At 40.5% G+C, this 23924-nt stretch overlaps 1 protein-coding gene across 1 annotated transcript in view; it reads left to right on the forward strand.

The window, feature by feature from the left end:
* The first annotated feature begins 4820 nt into the window (after nt 1-4820).
* Nucleotides 4821-23924, forward strand: part of LOC100884089 (interleukin-1 receptor accessory protein-like 1-B) — a 115906-nt gene continuing 96802 nt past the window's right edge. The window contains exon 1 of the mRNA XM_076536876.1: nt 4821-5023. Within this exon, the coding sequence (XP_076392991.1) occupies nt 4821-5023 (203 nt within the window). The remainder of the gene's footprint in view (nt 5024-23924) is intronic.

The raw sequence follows: 23924 nt of genomic DNA on the forward strand, positions 1-23924 counted from the left end.
GCGATTAACGTAACGTTACGCTATCACGAGGACGCTCGTATCATACTAGCTTACTTGCGAATTTTCGTTACTTCCTACGCTTTGACATTTCTAAATTGACATACTTTCTACGTTTTTAAATATTCGATTTCCCTACATTCTTTGATCACTGAGTCAGAGGATTCTTATGTCTGTAGATCTTCGGACGTCATACTTGTGATGCCAAGGATCTTGTCTGAATTCTGATCCTCTTTCTAGATGTCCTAATTTTTAAGTCCCTTCTAGATGATCCCTTCTAGATTCTGTCAAATCCCTGGATTCTCATTTTTGTAGATCTTCAGATTTCAATATTTGCAAGTACCTGTGTTCTTAAGTCCTCAAACTCCTACTTCAAACACCTACAATGAGAAATATTTAGATAAGGTCTTAAATTCATATACATGTAGATCTTCAATTATCAACATGATCAAATACCTGTGTTCTCAAGTTCTTAGGACCACTAACCCCTATGTCTGCAAACTGCTAGAAGGAGAAATGACTAGTTATATAGAGTCTTGGATTATCATACCCTGAGATCCACAAATTTCAAGATGATCCATACCTGTGTTCCTAAGTTGTCGGGTCCTCAAACTCATGTTCCTCATGGTCCTCAAACTCATGCGTCACCAAACCCCTACAATGAGAAGTGATTAGATAAGGTCTTAGACATACATGTAGATCCTCAAATATTAATATAATCAAATACCTGTGTCCCTAAGTTCTCAGGTCCTTACACTCATGCGTCTCCAAACTCCTAGATCAAAAAGTTAATAGTTATAGTCTTACGTACCCATACTATAGCTCTTTACACTTCAATATTATCAAATACCTGTTTTCCCAAGTTCTCAGGTCCTTAAACTCCTACATCTCCAAACTCCTAGATCAAAAAATGACTAGTTACATAAAGTCTTACATACCCATACTCATACCTTTATAAATTTCAACATTATCAAATATCTGTGTTGCTAAGTTTCCACATATATGTCTTCAGTTAAGATACAAATAGCTCTCCAGTTAGAATACAAATAGATCTCCCATGTCTTCAAATGTCCCCCATGTCACCACATCCAATTCAAAACTCCATCCTCAAACGCCCATAATCCTCATAAAAATCGTGGACCTCGTTAAACCGTAACCGTAGAAAAATAGACCGTTGTTTCTCTATAATTCGTACATCCAAAAAAAATGTGGCGTTTGGAACCGGTCGTAGCGCGAAATGAGCGACGCGACGGACAGCTGACAATTACAGCGGTTCGGTCGAATGAGCGAAACGAGTGCCGTCCGTGGGACACCTGTGAATCTCGCGAAAGTAAAAACGCCCCTCGCCGTCTAAGGACTAATCTCGTAACAGCCGCTTCTTTTTTCCGACGACGTACGACCGCTTGACACCCGGTATGTGCAGCCCCGGGAACGCTTGTAAGTGGCGTGTGTGCCGTGTAATTACGGATTCTCGGTAAAGCGAGGAAAACGGCCAACATACCGCCAAGCGTTTCTCATTTCCGTTGAAACGTCGATATCGTGCCGCGACAAAGAGATATACGCGAGGACAAAGGTTCGCGGTCGCTTCTCTAACGCGCGTGAAAACGCTTTGTCGCCTTTTACCGTGCCCTACCTCGCGTCGTTTGTCATTTCTCTCCGCGGAACGAGTTACGATAAACGATACCGATTCCACGCAACCACGCTTTGCTGCAACGCCTTGAAACCGAACGCGTATGCGGGTACCTCTATCTTACACCCCGGGTTTTACATTTCAAATTCCACGCAATTTTGATAAAGGTAGCTTTGACCTTCGTTGGTAACGCTTAGATAATCTAATGATTTATAGTGTCATAAATGATTGTCGTAATAATACGGAGACAATAATTCACAATAATAATTTACAATAATTCGCAAGAATAATGTACAATGATTCGGACAAGTATTATAAAAATGGCGGTACACCTAGCAAGCATAAAGTAGAGCAGTATCGTGACCCCTCGCAATCGATGTCTCGCAGGCGCACTTGTACAAGCTTTAATTGTACAAGATTTCAATAAAGCGTGCCGGTCACGCTGGCCTTTCTCGGTTCCTTCGATGTCGCTTCTAAGAACGCGTATCGTCGTCTTAATCAGGAAACTCGTACTGACTCCACGGCTGAACGCGTCTTAACGCCATTAATTAAGGGAAGATTAATTTCGTTACGTACACCGTGATCTCGGAACTCTAATTGATAACGCGACTGTTCCGTGAAGCGTGGTTCGAGGGGTGACCCGATAATTCCGCAAAACGAGTGCAAGTTCGCTCAAATTTCGATAATCAAAACAACGGACTTGTAGGTTAGGTTTTACGACCCCTGCAAACAAATGGGAACTCCGTGCACAATTATAAGCTCGATAGACCTTAGTTTTCAAAGGAATAAAAAAAAACTGGTTCGGCACGCATAAAAGTTTCTCGCATGTGTGGTTGTATACACGGCTACGATCATCATCCGGCATAATCGTTGCCACACGACACGAAACGACTGACCGCATACTCGAATTCCCAGAATGCGAGTCAGCGGCGACGGCCGCGAGCCAGGAGTGAACGTCGTGTTCGTCGATGACCAAATCATGGACGATGCAGCGGAGAACCATTCGAAACTGGATAACGAGAGCGGCTTCCGAGGAGTCCGGATTGATAACCTGAAACAACATTGAGAAAGTAAAAACGAAAGAGAAGGATACAGAGAATAGCCGTGCAGAAGTCGTTTGGAAACGCGAGCAGAAAAAAAACGCGAAGACGATAACGAGGATAATAAAGATTAAGCCGGAGGAGGGGATCAACGAGGAGTAAGAACAGCAATTTTAGGCGATATCGGACACAGCGAATTTGTTCGCGGCTTTATCTTCCAGTTTTATTGGGACCTGTCACTTCGTTCGATAGATATTATTGATTTAACGTCATGGGCAGTCGAAATATTGAGGTTGTACTTTAAACGAGAATTCGACGAACAATATCGGACTGAACGGAATCTTATCTGCCTGAACGCGTGAATTCGAAGTTTATCGAGTTCGCGGAAAGCGTCGCACGCTTTGATCAAAGTTTTTTCCTAACCAAATACGTATCTCGACGATTCGGATCACGTGTGGGTTTCGTCGATGAGTATTATGTCGAAAAATACGGATAATCGCTGGTTATTTGTTTTCCCTCGTGTACACGCTCGCTGCTCGAATCGTTTACCTTTACGCGAGCAGTAAAAGCAAGGCAAACACCGACAGTTCGTCGTTTCACTCGTCCTTTAGCTTCTTCGATTACATCGCATGCTTGACACAAAGGTGACACAACTGAAAAAACGTGATTTGTCAGTAAATTATGTCTACTGTATTCTATAAACGTGTCTTATCGTTTAACGCGGCAAAAATAAACTTACCACGCGTAGTGCTAGTTTGTGTATTTGACACTAATTCGGTAATGTACAATTATGTTTGAGAACACTTGCTGACATCTTACTATCGTCTTCTGCGAAAGTATTTCGTCGAAATAGATTTCGTTATGGAAACTTAAATCAATTGATAAAGAATAGTTGTACTTATCTTTTCGCCGGGATTACGTTATCAAGCAAACATAATTACATAACGTGAAAAATTTGAAGAAGCGCCATCTTGAATTTGCTATGATTAATGGTCAACGCCATCACAAACTAACTGTACTCAACGCAGTTCCGATACCATCGATAAATTCACAGAAAAATCTTATCTCCAGCATTACGGAATTCCTTCGAAAAAGTGACGCAAAAAGATCGCCTGTAATAGAATTACCTGTATTAGAATTTCACCGATCGACGTTAGAATCTCCGGTGTCAAAAAACGAATATAAAAAATGAAATAATCAAACGCACAGTTTTTTTCGTTCCTTTTCGATAGCCATACTCAGATTTCAATTCTAATATCAAACACTCGATACGTGTACGTAAAAACTGTAACCTAAATGAAAAAAAAGATTGAATATGATTTTGACAGAAGCGTGCACGCAGTTTCACGTCAAAAATTCGCGCAACCGTACCGGCATGGCAGCGTAGGTGTCCCACCGGGAAAGGCCGAAGACGGTCGAGAGCGGCCGAACGAACACGAGGCAACAGGCGGTTCGTTTTAAACTGGCGGCCTACGGGGGAGTTTTCGGTGCGATGGGCTGACAGTGAGCCGCCGACCTTCGTGCAGTGTGTACCGTGTGTACGTGGAACGTCAGTTTTCGAGTGTACGGTTTATTTCCATCGCTCTCTCAGTTACCGGTGGTCATTTTCCTTCTAGAAGGAACGGTACGATCAGTCGGTTTGCGAACGCGATATCGGCGTCATCGAGATCTCGCGAGAAGCGTCGGTTGAAACGTGTTCGAACAGGATTTTCTCGAAATCCGTGATCGCGTGTGTTGGCAAAGTTCGTGTTTAAAACTCGAAGAGGAAGAAAATGACTTTCGCGGAAGGTGACTGAACGGTTAAGCGGTTGGTTTATCGGTTGACGCGAGAAAGACGCGCGACGAGTGGTATTTGAAATCCCGAGTAAACACGCAGACTCCGAAGCGAGACGAAGAGTTTCTGTTTGACGACAAATATCGTGGCGGATCGGTCTTGCCCGTTCGTGCTCGAACGGGAGTCTTCGTGTTCCCCTTTGAACGTTAATAGTGCCGACCGGGAAAGATCGTTTTTCTTTCGTGGAAAAAGCTGCCGCGAACCGTGGGGACGTAACCTTCTCTCGAGGAGCCGGTCATGGCGGTTCTCTCGTTCGAAAAGCACGGACCGTGAAGCGTTCTCGTGGGACCGCTGATAAACTCGAACTCGAACGATCAAAATGACACCGACGGAGCTGATCGTTTTGTCGATCCTGACCACGGTCTGTGCCAACGAACTCAAGGACTACTGTTCGATGCACAAGTTCGACAATTTACCGGGTGGCCTCAGGTTCACGAAGGAAGTGGTGACAACGGAATATGGAAACATCGGCGCGTTCAAAGCGTTGCATTGCTGCTTGCGAGGATACAGGAGCATCGAATGGTGAGTGACAGTTTTTCCCCATTTTGTCGCCGCAACCTTCGTTCGTCTTCGTCGAAACGTTTTTATTTCTCGTCGGATTCCAAGTCGACGACTCAGAACAGATGGTTAGATAGAGACAGTAGAGAGAGAGAAATACACAGAAGTCGACGAAAACACGCGCTAGAGCATTTGTTTCGAAAGACGAACGAAGGTTAAACGACGCGTCTGGTCGAGCCGATTCGACTCGAGTACGTATAATTAATACGTTACTCGATGTCACGACCTATTTCCATATTCAAGCTTGACGCCGCGTCGTCTCGCCGACGCGGCGGACCAGGCCTATCGCTAGCGATACCGTTATCGATACGTATCGATAGATTTCTTACGACCCCATAACGATATTATCGATAACCACTGAGTGACAGTTGCAATTTTACGATGCGTCAGCTAGGAATTTCCCATGTTTTTGCGCGCATATTTCATCCTGACTCACGCTTCGGACGTTTTCGTGTCATTTCGATATCGGGAAGGAAACCGGCCGCGCTCTACATCGAAATTCGTGTCTCGAAATCGTGTTCCGTCGCATCGGAGAGCGTAACAGGTTTCCGAGAAAAGCGTCGGTCGTCGAAGCGTGGCAAACGAGCCGATTGTTCGGCGATATTCGTAAAAACGAAGAAAGCCGAAGGGTAATAACGTTTCCACGAAAGCCTTGTTTATTCCGCGATAAATCTAGAAGCGCGAGATGGAAATCGCCGTAGGGGGTCGCAGTTTGAGACGGTTCGACTGTCCCTCGGTAACCCGCGACAGCCGAACAAAGAAACGCTTCTCGGAAACGTCGACGGAGGGGCTAACCGGCCGATTTGCCGAATCCCTTCCGCACCGGGAACCTTATTATTCCCGCGGACAAAGTGGGAGCTCGCCATTGTACGGCCTACGGTCTCCAGGTGTCAAACGGTATATTTGTTCCACGCATTCGAGGAAAAAAAAGGGGATAGAGAAATAGAGATCGTGTCCGGTTCTCGAAAAGTCCCAGGGTAACGGACGTGTGCCACGAACTCGGTTCGTCCCGTCCACACCTGTTACGTCTCTATCGAGCGTGTCCATCTAAAGCACGCCGCGCCGACTCGCCGACGATGAACGCGCACGAAATTATGCGGATGTTCGTGCGTGGGTCGTCCAACTCCATCGATGTCGTGTCGCTAATTCGAAAAGACGGAGTCGATTAGATTCCCGGAGGACTGTTCCGGGCTGGAATTTGATGCTTCGGTTGGGAATTGGGTAACTGGAAAATTGGAAATTGGAAGTTGGGAAATTGAGGGGAAATAGGGAAGGTGATGTTGTATAGGGCGGGTAATTGATTAGGCGGGAAATTTGAAAATTGAAGTTGTGAAATTTGTATGAGTGCAATATTGGTTATTTAAAAAATGAAAATTTGTGACTTCAGGAATTTAACATTGGAAATTTGAAAATTGAAGTTGTGAAATTTGTATGAGTGCAATATTGGTTATTTAAAAAATGAAAATTTGTGACTTCAGGAATTTAACATTGGAAATTTGATAAATTTAGAAGGAACTGGGAAATTAGTAGGTTGAGAAATTGGGAAATTAAGATGATGAATTGTGAAATAGGAAGTGGAAAATTGACAGCTTGACAAATTGGAAAATTGGTAGCTTGAGACAATAGACAATTGGAAAATTGCTCATTTAAAAAATGAGTAACTATAAAATTTACAATTTGAAAATAAAAAACTTGAGAATATTAAAAATATAAAATCTGAAATTAGGGAAGCTTGAAAATTTTAAACAATAAAATTAAAAAATTACAAAATTTAGTGCCAACTTAAAAAATCTAAAATCCTAAATACTAAAAAATCTAAAAAAAATGTAAGAAATTAAAATCTGATAAGAAAAGGTAAAAATGTGAAAAACAAAGAAACAAGAAGCTCAGTAAGTGAAATTGATTTGTTGAAGCACTTACTGTCCAATTAATATCGCTGCCGAGGATACGAGGAAACTAATCATCGAATTCCAGAGATTGATCGCGTAGGTCACGTTTTATAGCGATAGTACTCGCGTCATTCTCGTAAACGATAGAAATAATTCCGTTTGCTCGTATAAATAGCCGATGACAATAGCAGGACGTATGTAACGTCGCATCGGCGATTTCCTTTCACTTTTAAACAGTCGAAAGAAGCGCGTCTAATAGAATTCCATAGATTCCGTATCTCCGGTACTTCAAAGAGGTATCTTGCGATAAGAGATACATCGTTTTCGCTTATATCGAGGCAGTGGTCTTTGCATAGAAATTGCAGGGAGGAATTAAAAGCTACCGGATGTTTTACGATAACGAGTCGCACTCGTACCTGATAACTGGTGTTACTTACGATAAGAGGCAAATGGTAATTTTCACTTGTATCGAGACACTGCTCTTTGCATGGAAGTGTCAGTAAAAAATTAAAGGCTACTGATTGTTTTAAAGTCGATACTACTTACCGTAATAGATAAACGATCGTTTTCACTTATATAGAGACAAATAATTGTTCACTTATGTCGAGACACAGTCCTCTGAATACAAGCGTCAAAATAGAATTATAAGGAATAAATAAGAGGGTTGGACAAGTTTAGTGACCGAATATTCCCAGAAATTTCAACATGTCATTATGTGAAAAATTTCATCTTGCACATTTTCAAATTGAATATCTCTTCAAAACTTTTCGAATATCTCCAAAACAAAGTAAAATAAAGGAGCGTATCTGAAGGTTCCAAGAATGATAGTCTGTCACCAACCTTGACCCTTGGAAGTTCAACTATTACACAGGATAAAATAAGCATTTTCGAACGCGTTTCCGTGAACATTCCTTCCACGTGTCCTTTGTTCCGTGGATGAATTCGAGCGTTAATAAAAATGTTCGCGCATCGACGAGCTCGCCCTTTGTTCTCGTCGAGCATCGGTGTTCCTCGTCCCTGGAATCGTCATCGATGCGATGCACGCCAAGAAAAGCGGGGCAACTCGTTGCCCACGGGGTTACGAGTACGTTGGAAAAAACGTCTTCCCTTATTGTTTTTCTTTGCCTTATGATTTATTTGTTGTGTGCTAACCGGAGTACAATATTAAAGGAAACAAATAAACTTGAAATGTTATATCAATCCGGTTGACCATGCAAATTATAGGGCTAGATCTCCAAATTGCATGAAAAATTCGAGTAAAATTGACGAGGTGAGTGCGACTCGTGCGCAAGGTGCTCCGTCAAGATACAAATGCGTGTGGCGGATGTAAAACGCGGCGCAGGAAATTTCCGAAATGATCTTCTCTTTCAAATTATTAACTATTACTTCGCGATCTTTCGACAGATTATTCGATTTATCGCTTCGAAATTGTGTAGAGCAGGTTTTTCAAGCCGGCTTATGCCCTAGTGTTTCTATAGGCATCCCGAGACGCGTGTACTCCTTTCTTCCCAGCTTCTTTCGATTTCTTAGGAGGTTCTAGGATATTCTTATTAATTATTCGATCTTCTACTCAACGCGTTACTTCTTATTAATTCTTACTATTCGGTAACTTCTGATTTTTACCGTGCACCGATTTCTCGGCTACCGAACTAATCACTGCGTCGGACAAAGAATGTTGAAACGTCGATTCGATATTATGCGACTGTGCGGATTATAATCGAGCAAACTTGAGGTATTGAAAATTTCGGTGTATTAAAAATAAGTGGGACTTGTCAGCGTGACGCACCGGTGCGTCACATGTGGAGATGACACGGAGTTAATCTCAGCTACGGTATTAAAAGAAAGTTCAAATGAATTCTTTATATTAGAAAAAAATTAGCAAAATAATTGCAACTTGAGTGCGTCAAGCGTGCGTCACATGTGGAGATATGACTCGGAGTTAATCTCAGCTGCAATATTAAAAGAAAGTTGAAATGTTACGTCAATTCGGTATGCAATCCTATACAAATAATTAGGCAAATTGTAGTTTTATATATTCAAAATTTGAGAGTATTAAAAATAAGTATTGTCAGCGTGACGCACCGGTGCGTCACGTCTAATATAGTAAAGTGTTCGTTTCAACTATTTAACATAGAAAGAACATCAATTTGAAGAGAATTAAAGTATATTCCACTTTTCATACAAGGCTGAGCAAAGGTAATACAGTTCTGAACCCACCTAATCCCAAAGAGTTAATTACTTAACTTGATTTGTGAAGCAAGTCACTTTTTCACCGGAAAGCAATCATTATTTCACGCACACGATAACAAAAGGCACTTGACGCTACAAAAATGTATTCGTCAAACCTCTCCTTTTTCCGCTAAACAAACATGATATGTACACATTGATTCTTTACTTAGATAAAAAATTAATGTACACATTAACCGAGTATGAGTCAACACAGATATCAAAGAAGCATTTTAATAATTGTCGAACGATTCTATCGAACGAAAAATTTCATGTATTCGATAAATGTAATTCTTTCTATCAAATATTAGAAAATGTATGTACTTGATTATTATGGAAGTTCAATTAGTAATATTGAAGATTTGTTAAATAGGGGAGATATGGGTTTGATTAGTGTGCAAGTTGGATGAATTATTTTGAACGTCAATCGCAGACAATTTTATGAAATGTAAAATATTATGTACTTAACCAGCATTTGAACTAGAACTTGACACTAGAATTTGAACTAGATTATTATGGGATTCCACCTTGATCAGTACAGAACATTATTTCTAACATCTTGCATCGAGTAATTATACGCAACATGAGCTACTTATGAACTACTCATGATGACCCGCACAAAAGTTGCATCAACCATTTAAACGTCCATTAAATACAAAAAGCAGTGAAACAATCAGTATAAAATTAGTACACGCCATTTGGAAGGACCTACCGACTACAAAACACTCTCTGTATTTGAATAGCCTTGAAGTAGGCTGAACTATTTGGATATTTCTCGCGACACGTGTAGGAACGCTCCCATCGAAACGTTTTCCCAGCGTCGGAAGATAAGATCGGAGTTCGGGAAAACCCGGCAGGTAAAGAGGCAGGTAGAGAAACGTAGAAGAAGCTACAGGAAGGTAGAAGCTAGAGTAAGGCAGAGGAAGCTAGACTAAAGTAAAAAGGCTAGAGCAGTAGATATAACAAGAGGCGACACTAGACAAGTCCTCCTAAGGACAGACAGGATCAGTTTAAGGAGGGCAATACCTTTAGACGCACCCTTGACGCACCAATGATGAATTCGTGACGCACCATTGACGCACCAATAATGGATTCATGACATATTCTTGACACATCCTTGGCGCACTAATGAAGAATTCATGACGCACCAATAATGGATTCATGACGCACCCTTGACGCACCAATGACGTGTTCGTGACGCACCATTGACGCACCAATAATGGATTCATAACGTACTCTGTCCACACCCTTGGCGCACTAATGAAGAATTCATGACGCACCCTCGACGCACCAATAATAGATTCACGACGCACTCTTGACGCACCAATGATGAATTCGTAACGCACTCTTGACGCACCAATGATGAATTCGTAACGCACCCTTGACGCACCAATAATAGATTCATGACGCACTCTTGACGCACCAATAATGGATTCATGACGCACTCTTGACGCACCAATAATGGATTCGTGACGCACTCTTGACGCACCAATGATAAATTCGTAACGCACCCTTGACGCACCAATAATAGATTCACGACGCACTCTTGACGCACCAATAATGGATGCATGACGCACTCTTGACGCACCAATGATGAATTCGTAACGCACCATTGACGCACCAATAATAGATTCATGACGCACCAATAATGGATCCATGACGCACTCTTGACGCACCAATGATGAATTCGTAACGCACTCTTGACGCACCAATGATGAATTCGTAACGCACCCTTGACGCACCAATAATAGATTCATGACGCACTCTTGACGCACCAATAATGGATTCATGACGCACTCTTGACGCACCAATAATGGATTCGTGACGCACTCTTGACGCACCAATGATAAATTCGTAACGCACCCTTGACGCACCAATAATAGATTCACGACGCACTCTTGACGCACCAATAATGGATGCATGACGCACTCTTGACGCACCAATGATGAATTCGTAACGCACCATTGACGCACCAATAATAGATTCATGACGCACCAATAATGGATCCATGACGCACTCTTGACGCACCAATGATGAATTCGCGACGCACCCATGACGCACTAATAATGGATTTATGACGCACCCTTGACGCACCAATAATAGATTCATGACGCACTCTTGACGCACCAATAATGGATTCATGACGCACTCTTGACGCACCAATAATGGATTCGTGACGCACTCTTGACGCACCAATGATAAATTCGTAACGCACCCTTGACGCACCAATAATAGATTCACGACGCACTCTTGACGCACCAATAATGGATGCATGACGCACTCTTGACGCACCAATGATGAATTCGTAACGCACCATTGACGCACCAATAATAGATTCATGACGCACCAATAATGGATCCATGACGCACTCTTGACGCACCAATGATGAATTCGCGACGCACCCATGACGCACTAATAATGGATTTATGACGCACTCTTGACGCACCAATGATGAATCCGTGACGCACCATTGACGCACTCCTAATGCACCCTTGACGCATCCTTGACGCATTAATGACGCACTCCTAATGCACCCTTAAGGGCCCAATACCTTCAGAATCTTAAAAAATTACAAAATTTTTTTTTCTATAAAATGTTAGTGTAACATCTTAAAAATATTGTCTGAAAATTTTCAAGCGAAATACGAGGCCCTTTTGAAGTTATGGCCGATTAGCGCCGCGGGTATACACGCGTTCAGTGCGGAGGACTGAAACTTTAAACGCGTTTTTCTCAAAACTACGTTCTTAAAATTGCCGTGGCTGATAACTCAAAAACTAGTTTATCGATCGCGCTCAAATTTTCTCCACATATCCATGACAATACTATCTAACATATGAACCTAAATGTATGAAATAAATTGAACATTAAAGTCCTTTTTATTGCGAAACATTGCAAAAATTTTCAATAAAATTCAAAGTTTTTCTTTAAACGCCATTTCTTCGATTTTACATATTTTGCACGTTTCTGAGGTTCATCTACTAACTGTGAATGTTAGTTTTCGAAACGTTGTCTGCGAACTTGCTGAAACCAATATATCTTCCGCTGGAACCCACGGCGATTCGCGAGACGCGCCAAAACACTTCCAGAAAGGATTGTCATAATTCCGGCATTTTGAAATATTTTGCAAAACAGAAAATATTCTGTAACAGGCAATAGTTATAATATATTATACCTGAAATTTCGAAAATGCATACCAAAGGTGTCCTATAAAAAAAAATTCACAAATATCAGCTTATTTTCATCTGCCTAAATTGCCCCCTTAAGGAACAGTTTTCGAGAGTGTCTCTGATTTACTCTGTGCCTAGAGTTAGGTACAAGAAGCTAGAGTAAGCTACAGAAAGGCAATGAAAGTACAATACTATAAAAGCTAGAGTAGTTTTGGAACGCAAACTTGCTCCTCTACCGCCCGAAACTGCAAAGAGAACTCCACAGACAGCCTCAAATCGAGCAAAAAGACGAAACAGCTCTTCGTGTTTGTATTGAAGGCTTCGAGAACCGTAATCAGAATAGGCAGACGGTCGTCAATTTGCCGGGCAGGCTTAACCGTCCTAGGAATTACGAAATCCTCTTCGAACGCGTTCCGCGAACCATGGCGGTCGAAGGAGAGCCCTTTCGTACACGAAATTACGGTTCTGTCCCTGTGGCTTGTCATTATCCCGACTCCTTTGGGACGTACTAAATGTACCTTCAGATTTTCCTTATGTGAAGCTACACCACCGCCATTTTGTTTTCATTGTAAGAAAGTTTGGAGTGTTTCAAGTTTTGTAAGTTTGGTCCTTGTGAAAGTATAGTACATCACTGCCATTTTGTTTTGAACTTGGGGAAGTCTCGTGTTTGGGAGTGTCTGAATTGTTGTAAGTTAGGTGCGGAGGTCGAGAGCTAGGTTGACGGAGGAATGGAAGAATCTTTATAGGCACAGTTGATCGGTGTTATGTAAATTGTTGACCGTGGTCGTGATCTCGACTCTATTCATGAGATAGTCATTCGTAGAAACGCGTGGTTGGAAGATGACGTGTTGGAATTCTGGAACTTGGGGAATTAGTTTGGGAATGCAGGAATTTAGAATCTAGGGACTTTGGAAACTTTGCTGTTTGTACATTGAAAAATGTAAAACTCTGTAAATATAAAAATTGTTAGTAATTTTGTATAAGTACAATTAGACTTGTCTAGGGATTTTTATAAATTACCTCTAGTGACATTCAGCCACCTTGTACACTAGATACCTAGACACCCCCTATAGCGATATTTTAAATATACTGTATGGGGATATTTATTTTGTACAGGGATTTTGAGACATTCCTCATAGGGTTACCTAGAAATTCCGTAAATTGAAAATAGCAGTACTAAAGCAGTAGAAAATCGTAGAAACGAGAAACCGTAGAAATTGATGTGACTTTCATGGCACTCTCGTTAACAAACCGAGTCCACAGTTTCATTTGTATAAACGTACGTTCCATCCAATGGGAACATACCTCGAGGCGGATGCGGAACGCGTGCAAACGCGCGTTTGCGTGTCTGTGGAAAACACGTGAAAAGGAGACGTCCCGGACAGCTGGGAAACGACTTTCCGCAAAACGATTATCGACTTCCGTTACATCGAAAGCGTGTCCCCGTCTCCGCGAGCGTCCCTCGTGTTCCACACGCCACGATGATTATCTCGTACGGCGCAAACGGTACCAAACAACAATAAAAATTCCACGAAATTTGATCGGATCGCTAATTTCCATCTCGATAAACTTCCGTCCGCTCCGAACCGTCGTTGGCCCAGTTTCTTCTCGATTTCATCATTGAACATTTGGCTAATTGCGGAGTGGGTTACGTTGCCATATTTTTCCTCGGAATATTATTTAGAGCTAAATATTTTTATTTCAAATAGAAATCAAGAGTAGTACGTAACAATTATTAATTATTGTTGTTGGAAATAGAAGTGTTCGCAGAGAGGCTTAGCATGACCTAACCTGACCTAACATTCCCTGATTGATTATCGTTGTTGGATGGAGAACAAAAATATTTACTAAGAAAGATAGATTATTCTAACCTAACCTTGTCTCCTCTGATTGAGTCAACCTAACCTAACCTCTTCTGATTGTGTTAATCTAACCTAACATCTTCTGATTGAGTTAACCTAACCTAACCTCCTCTGATTGTATTAATCTAACCTAACCTCCTCTGATTGTGTTAATCTAACCTAACCTCTCCAGATTGAGCTAACCTAACCTAACCTCTTCTGATTGTGTTAATCTAACCTAACATCTTCTGATTGAGTTAACCTAACCTAACCTCCTCTGATTGTATTAATCTAACCTAACCTCCTCTGATTGTGTTAATCTAACCTAACCTCTCCAGATTGAGCTAACCTAACCTAACCTCCTCTGATTGTGTTAATCTAGCCTAACCTCTCCTGATTGACTTAATCTAACCTAACCTCCTCAGATTGAGTTAATCTAACCTAACCCCTTCAGATTGAGCTAACCTAACCTCCTTAGATTGAGCTAACCTAACCTAACCTTCTCTGATTGTGTTAATCTAACCTAACCTCTCCTGATTGACTTAATCTAACCTAACCTCCTCAGATTGAGTTAATCTAACCTAACTTCCTCAGATTGAGTTAATCTAACCTAACCTCCTCAGATTGAGTTAACCTAACCTGCTTAGATTGACCTAACCTAACCTCCTTAGATTGAGTTAACTTAACCTAACCTTCTCTGATTGAATTAACTTACCCTAACCTCATCTCCTCTGATTGAGTCAACCTAACCTAACTAACCTCCTCTGATTGAGTTTACCTAACCTAACCTTAACCAAGTGATTATCAGAGTCAACAAAAAAAATTGCAAAAACACAATAAAGTTTAGAAAATCCATTTTCCACAATTACCCAAAAACGTTCGTTTCTGACGTGAACCGAAGCGAGAAATCCCAGTCACGTGCTCAGCCAGCCTAAATTCGGAATTTCCCCTAGGGCAAAAGCTCCCTCGCCTGAAAATTGTAAACGCTCCCTCGCAATTTTCCGTCCGTTTCCCCCGACTTTCCTCAGGAGGCTTCCGGCCTGTCGAATTTTCTTTCGAGACGCATACGATACGACCGAATTCCTGCCGCGAGATCGAATTTAAGGAAACTTGGCACCCAGTGCACCCACCGAAACCGAGGAAACGTTTCGAGTCGTGGTTTTCGTTTGTTATCGATGCTGTTCGCTTAGATACGCTGGGAATTTGCGCTCTTTTTGTGTGGAGTCGTTATAAGTGAATCTGGACTCTCTTATGTAGTGTAGATTATTTATTGCGTACTGTGATTGACAGGTAGATGGAACTGGAATTTTTATTTTTGAGGGATTTTAATATTTTTAGAATATTTTATGTTTAGTTTTTGTGGGAACGCAGTGTAGAATTATTTGTCAATTAATAAGTAGAGATCTGTCATAAATTTTCTGTATTTTACTAATATTAGCTTTGGAAGTATTTATTTTTACAACATTGAAAAGTTGAGAAAGATAGGAATGAAAATAATTACTCTATAAAGTGTATTTGAAGAATATATATTACAGAAATTATTATTACAAACCTGTAAGAAAATTAAAAACAAAATACAGATGAATGTGTTACACAGAAATGACAAAATATTTATTAGAAATAAATTATGTGTCAATGCGCAGTAAACTGTTCTCTTTCGGCCGCCATGTTTGTTCACTCTGCGCATGCGCAGTGCCGAATACCGCGCAGAAGTACCTCCACCGATTCATTTATTTTGGACATTAAAATCACTTATTTTCCGTATCTTTCTCTAAAAAATAGTTGAGTATTACCTTTTAATATATCCTACCCTTATAAATAATGAATTCAAGCACTGTAAATTAATCCGTAACAATATATATATATACAGAAATATCACTGTTAAAATTAGTACTCCAACTGTCACCTCACAGCAATCAAACTACTAAACCATTGCATTAAACCAAATAGCGTGTTCCCGACGCAAAGGTTTAATCAACCGGACTAAACCGGTACAACTTGGTCAAATTCCTCGTAAATCGAACGTGTATTACTAAAATTACTACAATGCACTTGACAATCGAACGGACAGAAACGTTTTATCGTGACGGAAAGAGAACGATCGAGAAGAGAATGTCTATAGGTCTATGCCATAGACCTCTTTTCACCTTAGACTCTATGGTGACAAAGAGAGGAAACATAAAGACCTGAACCTGTTGTTGGGATAGCGATTGCCAAGTACAGAGCGATCGCGTGACTGCCATATACAGAGAATTTACTGTATTTCGGCTGCAATTCACTACAGTTTATTGCTACTATTTTTATAGTGTATTTATAGAAATAGTTCTTTCATGTATTTATAGAAATTGTAGTTCATTCAATTATTTATATAATTGGCTTTTTATTGAAATATTTATGAAAATAATTATGGAGGTATTTATGAAAGTATTTATACAATATTTATGTAAATAATGTTGGGTTAAAATATTTATAGGAAGTGTACAATAGTAGAAAGTGTTTATACAATATTTATAGAAGTAGTTCTTGATCAAAATATTTATGAAAATATTTATAAAAACTTTTGTAAAATATTCATACAATTTTTTTTAAATATTCACACAGTTTTTTTAAAATATTTATAAACATATTTGTAAAGTATACAATAGTAGAAAGTATTTAAATATTTATAGAAGTGGTACCTGATCAAAATATTTATGAAAATATTTATAACAATTTTTGTAAAATATTCATACAATTTTTTTCAAATATTCACACAATTTTTTAAAAAATATTTATAAATATATTTATAAAGTATACAATAATAGAAAGTATTTAAATATTTATAAAAGTGGTACTTGACCAAAATATTTATAAAAATATTCATAAAAATTTTTTTAAAAATATTTCTTCAAATATTTGCAGAATATAAAATATCAATAGAAGTAATATTTATTTAAATATTTAAAAAAATATGAAAACCCTTATAAAATATTTTCACAAATATTAAAAAAAATAGTGAAGTAAAAACCTCCCCATAAAACATAAAAATAAATATTTATTTCTCAGTATTTCACTGGAAATGTTATCGAAAGTGTCCAGAGTGCTCTCGAGAGTTGTCGATAGGTTCTGTAGTGGCTCACACAAGAGGGTTTTCGTAAAGCAGGAAAGTTTCTACGAGTGCGATGCGCGCGATCGTAAACAAGGGTGCGCATAAGGAGCCACCGTTAACCACGGTTCGATATTGCGCGTGAGAACGCGATAAATAAAGAAAGATTTCTTAAGGAACGCGGCGAACGGAACGAGTTTTCCTGTTCGAGAGCCCGCTTCGTTTTCATTCGTCGTTGGAGGACGCTTTTTGCCGTTTTCTTTGCGGTTGCTCGAACAACGCGCAAATCGCGTTGCGAAACACCGCGGCTCGCGAAAAATCGAAGCGATCGTTTCACCGACGCGATTCAAAGGGGACGATTTCGCGGAATCGTTTCCTCTGAGCCTTGACGCGCATCCGTCGCGATTTATGATCGCGTTGCGTTTCCTTTACGAGGAAAAGCGCGTCGAAAATTACGACGCTGCTTCTTGGAAAGCGATTCACGGTTTCTCATAGCCTCGAATTTCATTCTAGGTCATAGAATATTGCTAGGGAAATTCTCTATAGGTTTATTTAGCCCTCTTGATCATTATTTATTTTATAATTGCGGGCGGTATTTGAATACGTTTGAATTTCCCGCCGGTGGAAGAGGTATGTTGTATTTTGCTTATTAGAGTCATAATATAACCTTATTAGAGTTATTAGATGTATTGAGTACTCTTATTATACAATTCTGAACGTCCATTTGATCCACAGGTAGCTTATTATTTGTTTTATAAGTTACGAAGGACATTTGTGTAGTACAAATATATTTGAATTTCCCGCTAGTGGTCGCAGCGTTCGTAAAGGTATGGCGAAGCAGTGTTATGTTATTTTATATATCGGATAGAGTTACGAGAAGTGTCAGTTACGTTTATTATAAAATTCCGTGGGTTCATTTGCCTCTCTGATGGATTATTATGTATTATATTAATTTCGAACGACACTCGTATATTACAAGCAGAGAGTTTGAATTTCGCGCCATTCGGTTTAGCGTTCGAAAAGATATCGAAAATGTACCTTATACTATTTTTCTTATTCAATGAAATTACACAAGTTATCGATTATTTTCATTATAAACCATGAACATTCCAATTTAATATTACAAAAAGTCGAATATTATTAAAAATATTTTGACTATCAAATTTATTCCGAATTTTACAAACTTGAAATTCACATCGAAAGGAAAATATTTCTCAGGTTATTAAATGTTATTTAAACTGAAATATTAAATATTATTTTGAAAGATATATACATCGATATAGACTTGAGTATACATCGATGCAGTATTTCGAAGGGACATGAATACACATGATTGCACTATTAAAGTTTCAAGTAATTTTGTATATTTATGTCAATTATACTGTAATAGTTTTATAAAAAGTGGGCCATCATTTACGGTTTCGAACATTAATCGGAACCTGTCTTTGTCGGTATTTATAACGAGTTCTTGGAACGAGGCGTTCGTATTTTTACCTTCGCTCGACTATCTCCTCTCTCGTTTTTCCGCGGAATATCGATACTATATTTACCGGTTGCGTGTCTCGCACTAGCTGGGTTACGTTGCTCGAATCTCCGAGTATCGTAATTTCCCAGCCTCGGAATAATCGCTGGTTTTTCCAAACCGAGCGTTTGTTCGTTTTGAAACCGCGAAAAAGAGGCTGAGAAACCATGAGGAAGTTCTCGATATCCCGTCTTGAGAACCTGTCGATATCTTCCGAGTGTCATCGGACAATGGACCGCGGTTTTGCTACCTGTTGCTTCTTGTAATTTATTAATCCGTCTATAATCGGATTTAACTTCAAGCTATCCTTACGAGGGTCTCGTTTTAGAGCCCTTCACACCCTCACAAAAGGGTGTAATTTTTGCGACGAATCTGATTTTTTATTCGTTCAGCTAAAATTTGTCTAGAGATGCAAATGCGACATATCGAGGGTACTCCGCGAGTGACCCAAGCGAGCAATAGACTTCTTCAGACGACTAAATCACGATTTCTTAAATGAATCATTAGGATGTGGACTGAAAATCCTCAACGTGGATTCTAACTTAGAAATTTCACTTCAAACTAGTTTTCCCATGAACGACTGTACAAGTCGTTTTACGTTTTGCCGGGTGTACAATTTTTGTGACGAGGTAGTTTCTGATTTTCTCTTCGTTCAGCTAGAATTTGCCCGGAGATGGAAACGCGACGTATCAAGGGTCCTCCGCGAGTGACCCAAGCAATAGACACGAATAGAAAACTGCGAACAAATACTCCGCTGCTAAGGTTAGCTTCCGACCAGACGCGACTAACAATCAAAAAGTACTCGATAGAATGTAACGACTCCGAGGTCTCGTTGCTGTTGGGGTAAACAATTCATTTGAAAGTTGGAACGAAAAAACGTAACTCGCTAGAAACTTGTACCGTCTCGCTGTAATATGCGAGGACCTAACACGGATACAAATATTTCTATCGAATTTATCGGCGTTGTTCGATGACCCTCTTTCGAACCTGGCTGACGCGTTCCATATGGATCACCCGCGTTATTAAGAATTTGTTCGGATAGTTGGAAATACTTGTATTAACCCGGTGTCCTACGGTCACTCGTCACGCACTCATATGTGGACTCGTGTTCTCATCGCGGTTGAATTTTGCGTTCCAACTACAGGATCGTAAAACCCAGCTTTGACTTTCTTTACTAATTTTGATATCGTAGGAATTATTTATGCTTAGCTGGAAAATTGTATAAATTGTGTAGCTATGACTAAAGTATTGAATTGAATTGTTAAATATGTACAAGCTTGTATTAAGAATTCTCCATATTCAAGACCTAAATACTTGATTGGAATGTCCTTGTTAAAGGATTGTATGTTGCAATTAGATTTGGAACGATGGAAAAAATGTGACTTTGTAGAATCTTGAACTGTCCCTCTTTGTAGTATGTATTGTATGGAGACATTTTGTAGGATCGTTTCAAAGAAAGGTAAGAAAGTGATCCAACTCCATATTGTTTGTTGAGGATTGTATGCATCGTCGAGCAGAGACATCGGCGCAAATATTTAACCGAATCAGCGTATATTTTTCTAGCGACGCATTTCTTTGCGGTCTCGTGACTCCGGATTCACCGTTACTCACGTCACGGTTTATTAATTGCCGATGGAAAGTTTCCGTGTCGCGAAATCGCGACGGTCCTTTCGATTAGTCACGAAATTTAGCAGAGCGAGAGGTTTGGCCTCGATTAAACAGGCCGACGGGAAATCGCGTTCTCGTTGCGTCCGGTCACGATTCACCGAACTCGAACCTTTCGATCGCTCGCGATTTTGCCGACTCTCTTGCGAAACTTTTAACTGCAATTTAAATTTGTCCTTGCCTCCGAATAAATCTCCACACGGATTCCGATGGCTACTAGCGGAAAATCTATAAATAGTGTACACAAGTTTATCGATCATTTCGAATAATCATACACGAACCGATTAACCTCTTGCGATTTGATGTCCCAGAAAAATGACGTCGGTAATCTTTCAACCAAGAATTCAAGAAATTTCGAATTTCCTCTAAAAGTCCATGCTCTAAACTGTGAGTTAGTACCAGTAATAAAACGTAAGGTTTAGCGTTAATGACGCTTGTCTCTCGTGAAAGTAAACGTCGATCTACGAGTCTTTCCCGCGCCGTCGTATTTGGCCGTCAGCCCCGTACGGGCAATCGGTAGAGTAAATTGTTTAGAACGCTCCTAGGCGAAACGAGCGTCGAGCTCGTTCGCGTGAGTCACCGTTCGTTTTGCTCGTTCGACCCATTGTTTCCACTTTGCGTATTCGGCGAACGCGTTTATGCAAATTCTCCTTACCGTGGCAGGTGGAACTACCGGTGGATCGTTGTTGTAATTAGCGTCGGGCCTGCTATCTTGCTTTATGCGGTACACTCGGCTGCAGTGTTCGCTTTGAACTACACTTGACAATTTTTATATTTTAACATTTCAGATCTGTTCTTCAATTTAAAAAATTTTGAAATTCTTATCTTTTTTTGGCTTTAGAACTTCTGATCTTTTGATAATTTCCACTTGTTAATATTTTACATTGGGAGGTACTCATGACGCAGCTTTGACGCATTTGTGATGCATACGTAATGTACCAGTGACGCAACCTTGACGCACCCTTGATGCACTATTGACGCATCCCGACGCACTTGATCATACGTGACGCACCTATGACGCACTCCTTAGTTATACTTGACGCACTATTGGCGCACCGTGACACACCTTTGACGCACCTCGACGCATTCTCGATGCACCTATGACGCACTCCTTAGTTATACGTGACGCACCCTCGACGCACTTGGCGCATCGTGACGCACCTTTGACGCACCTCGACGCATTCTCGATGCACTCATTAATCATACGCGACGCACCTATGACGCACTCCTAAGTTTTACATGACGCACCTCTGACGCACCTTGACGCATTCGTTACTTATACGCGACGCACCTATGGACGCACTCCTTGGTTATACGCGACGCATCTACGACGCACTCCTTAGCTTTGCGTGACGCACATATGACGCACCTTGCCACATTCCTTAGTCATGTGACGCACCTATGACGCACGCCTTAGCCTTGCGTGACGCACCTCGACGCATTCTTTACTTATACGCGACGCATCTATGACGCACTCCTTAGCCTTGCGCGACGCACCCATGACGCATCTCGACGCATTCCTTACTTATACGTGACGCATCTACGACGCACTCCTTAGCCTTGCGTGACGCACCCACGATGCACCTCGACGCATTCCTTACTTATACGTGACGCAACTATGACGCACTCCTTAGCCTTGCGTGACGCACCCCTGACGCAATTAGCCTTACACGACGCACTGTTGGCGCACCATTTGTACATCGTGACGCACTTCGTAGTCAAACATAACGCACCTCTGACGCACTTCTTACTCATATGTGACGCACTCTCGACGCACCTCAGACGCATTCCTTATCCACATTTGACGCATCCTGACGCACATATAGCGTACATCAAGTTAAAATCTAAGAAGCCACACTCGTATATTCTCCTCTGTCGAATTTGCAGTTTAATTTAAACCGTAATCTATTCATAGTTCGTTGAATGCAAAATACGTCTAACACATCGATCGTTTTTATTTGTCTTGACGTCGTAGCAATTAGTCATCCATTGACGCAACCGTGTGGAAAATTGTAGGTTACCGCGTTAACGAATAAAGAATAATCGAAAAGGAATTCATTAAATTTTCAAGAACGTCGAATGTAAATCGCGTTGAATATTTAAATCCGACTCCGGGAATCCGCGAACGGCTGGCATATTTTCCTGAAGGGAAAAGGGAGATTTGCGCGCGACTGTACCGACGTCGTTGTTCCGTCCTTCCGGTTGCCTTTTCCACGTTGCCCGTAAATCACGATAGCCCCGGGTACCGAGAACGAGCCCGTTTCTCGGTAAACCGTTCGAAAACCGCACGCCGAGAAGTTGCTTTCTCGACGAAACGATAAATGAAAAATATATCGGGGCGGTGGCGGAAACGCCGGGGTATACGAAACTTGCGAATTCCTGGCGAGTCGCGTCGGTTCGATGGAAACCCGTCAAATTCCGGAGGTTTCGACCTAGCTATTAATTGCTGGTCGAGGTTCATCGATAAAAAGATGGAATTCGAAAATTCCCGCAGTCTGGTAGCTGGGGATTCTTGTCCAAGCCAGAGTATTATATGGCGGATATAATCTGGTGGACTGCTCTATTATTGCTGCGTTGGGTGACCATATCGATAACTTTATAGAGGATGCTGCTTTTAATCGAAGTCGATTTGTAAAAGAGTTTTATGAGTGGATAAATCATTGTAGAGAATAACGTATGTTTATACGTAGGTCACTTTTTACATATGGTTATAACTACATATGACTTCAACTACATATAACTACATCTACATATGGTTATACATAGCTACATATGACTGCAAACACATATGAGTACACTTACATATGGTTCACATACATATGACTACATCTACATATGGTTATACATAGCTACATATGTCTACAAACACATATGAGTACACTTACATATGGTTCACATACATATAACTACATCTACATATGGTTATACATAGCTACATATGACTACAACTACATATGAGGACACTTACATATGGCTCCACATACATATCACCACATCTACATATGGTTATACATAGCTACATATGACTATAACTACATATGAGTACACTTACATATGGTTCACATACATATGACTACATCTACATATGGTTATACATAGCTACATATGTCTACAAATACATATGAGTACACTTACATATGGTTCACATACATTTGAGTACATCTACATATGGTTATGCATAGCTACATATGACTACAACTACATATGAGTACAATTACATATGGCTCCACATACATGTCACCGCATCTACATATGGTTAGAGCTACATATGACTGCAACTACATATAAGGACACCTACATATGACTCCACATACATATCACCACATCTACATATAGTTATAGCTACATATGACTGCAACTACATATGACTACACTTACATATAGCTTCACATACATACATATGATTCTACATTCATACAGATACATCCACATATGGTTATAACTACATGTAGCTACACATACACATAGCT

The sequence above is a fragment of the Megachile rotundata genome, chromosome 11, assembly GCF_050947335.1.
Source record: "Megachile rotundata isolate GNS110a chromosome 11, iyMegRotu1, whole genome shotgun sequence".
Taxonomy (NCBI): Eukaryota; Metazoa; Arthropoda; class Insecta; order Hymenoptera; family Megachilidae; genus Megachile; species Megachile rotundata.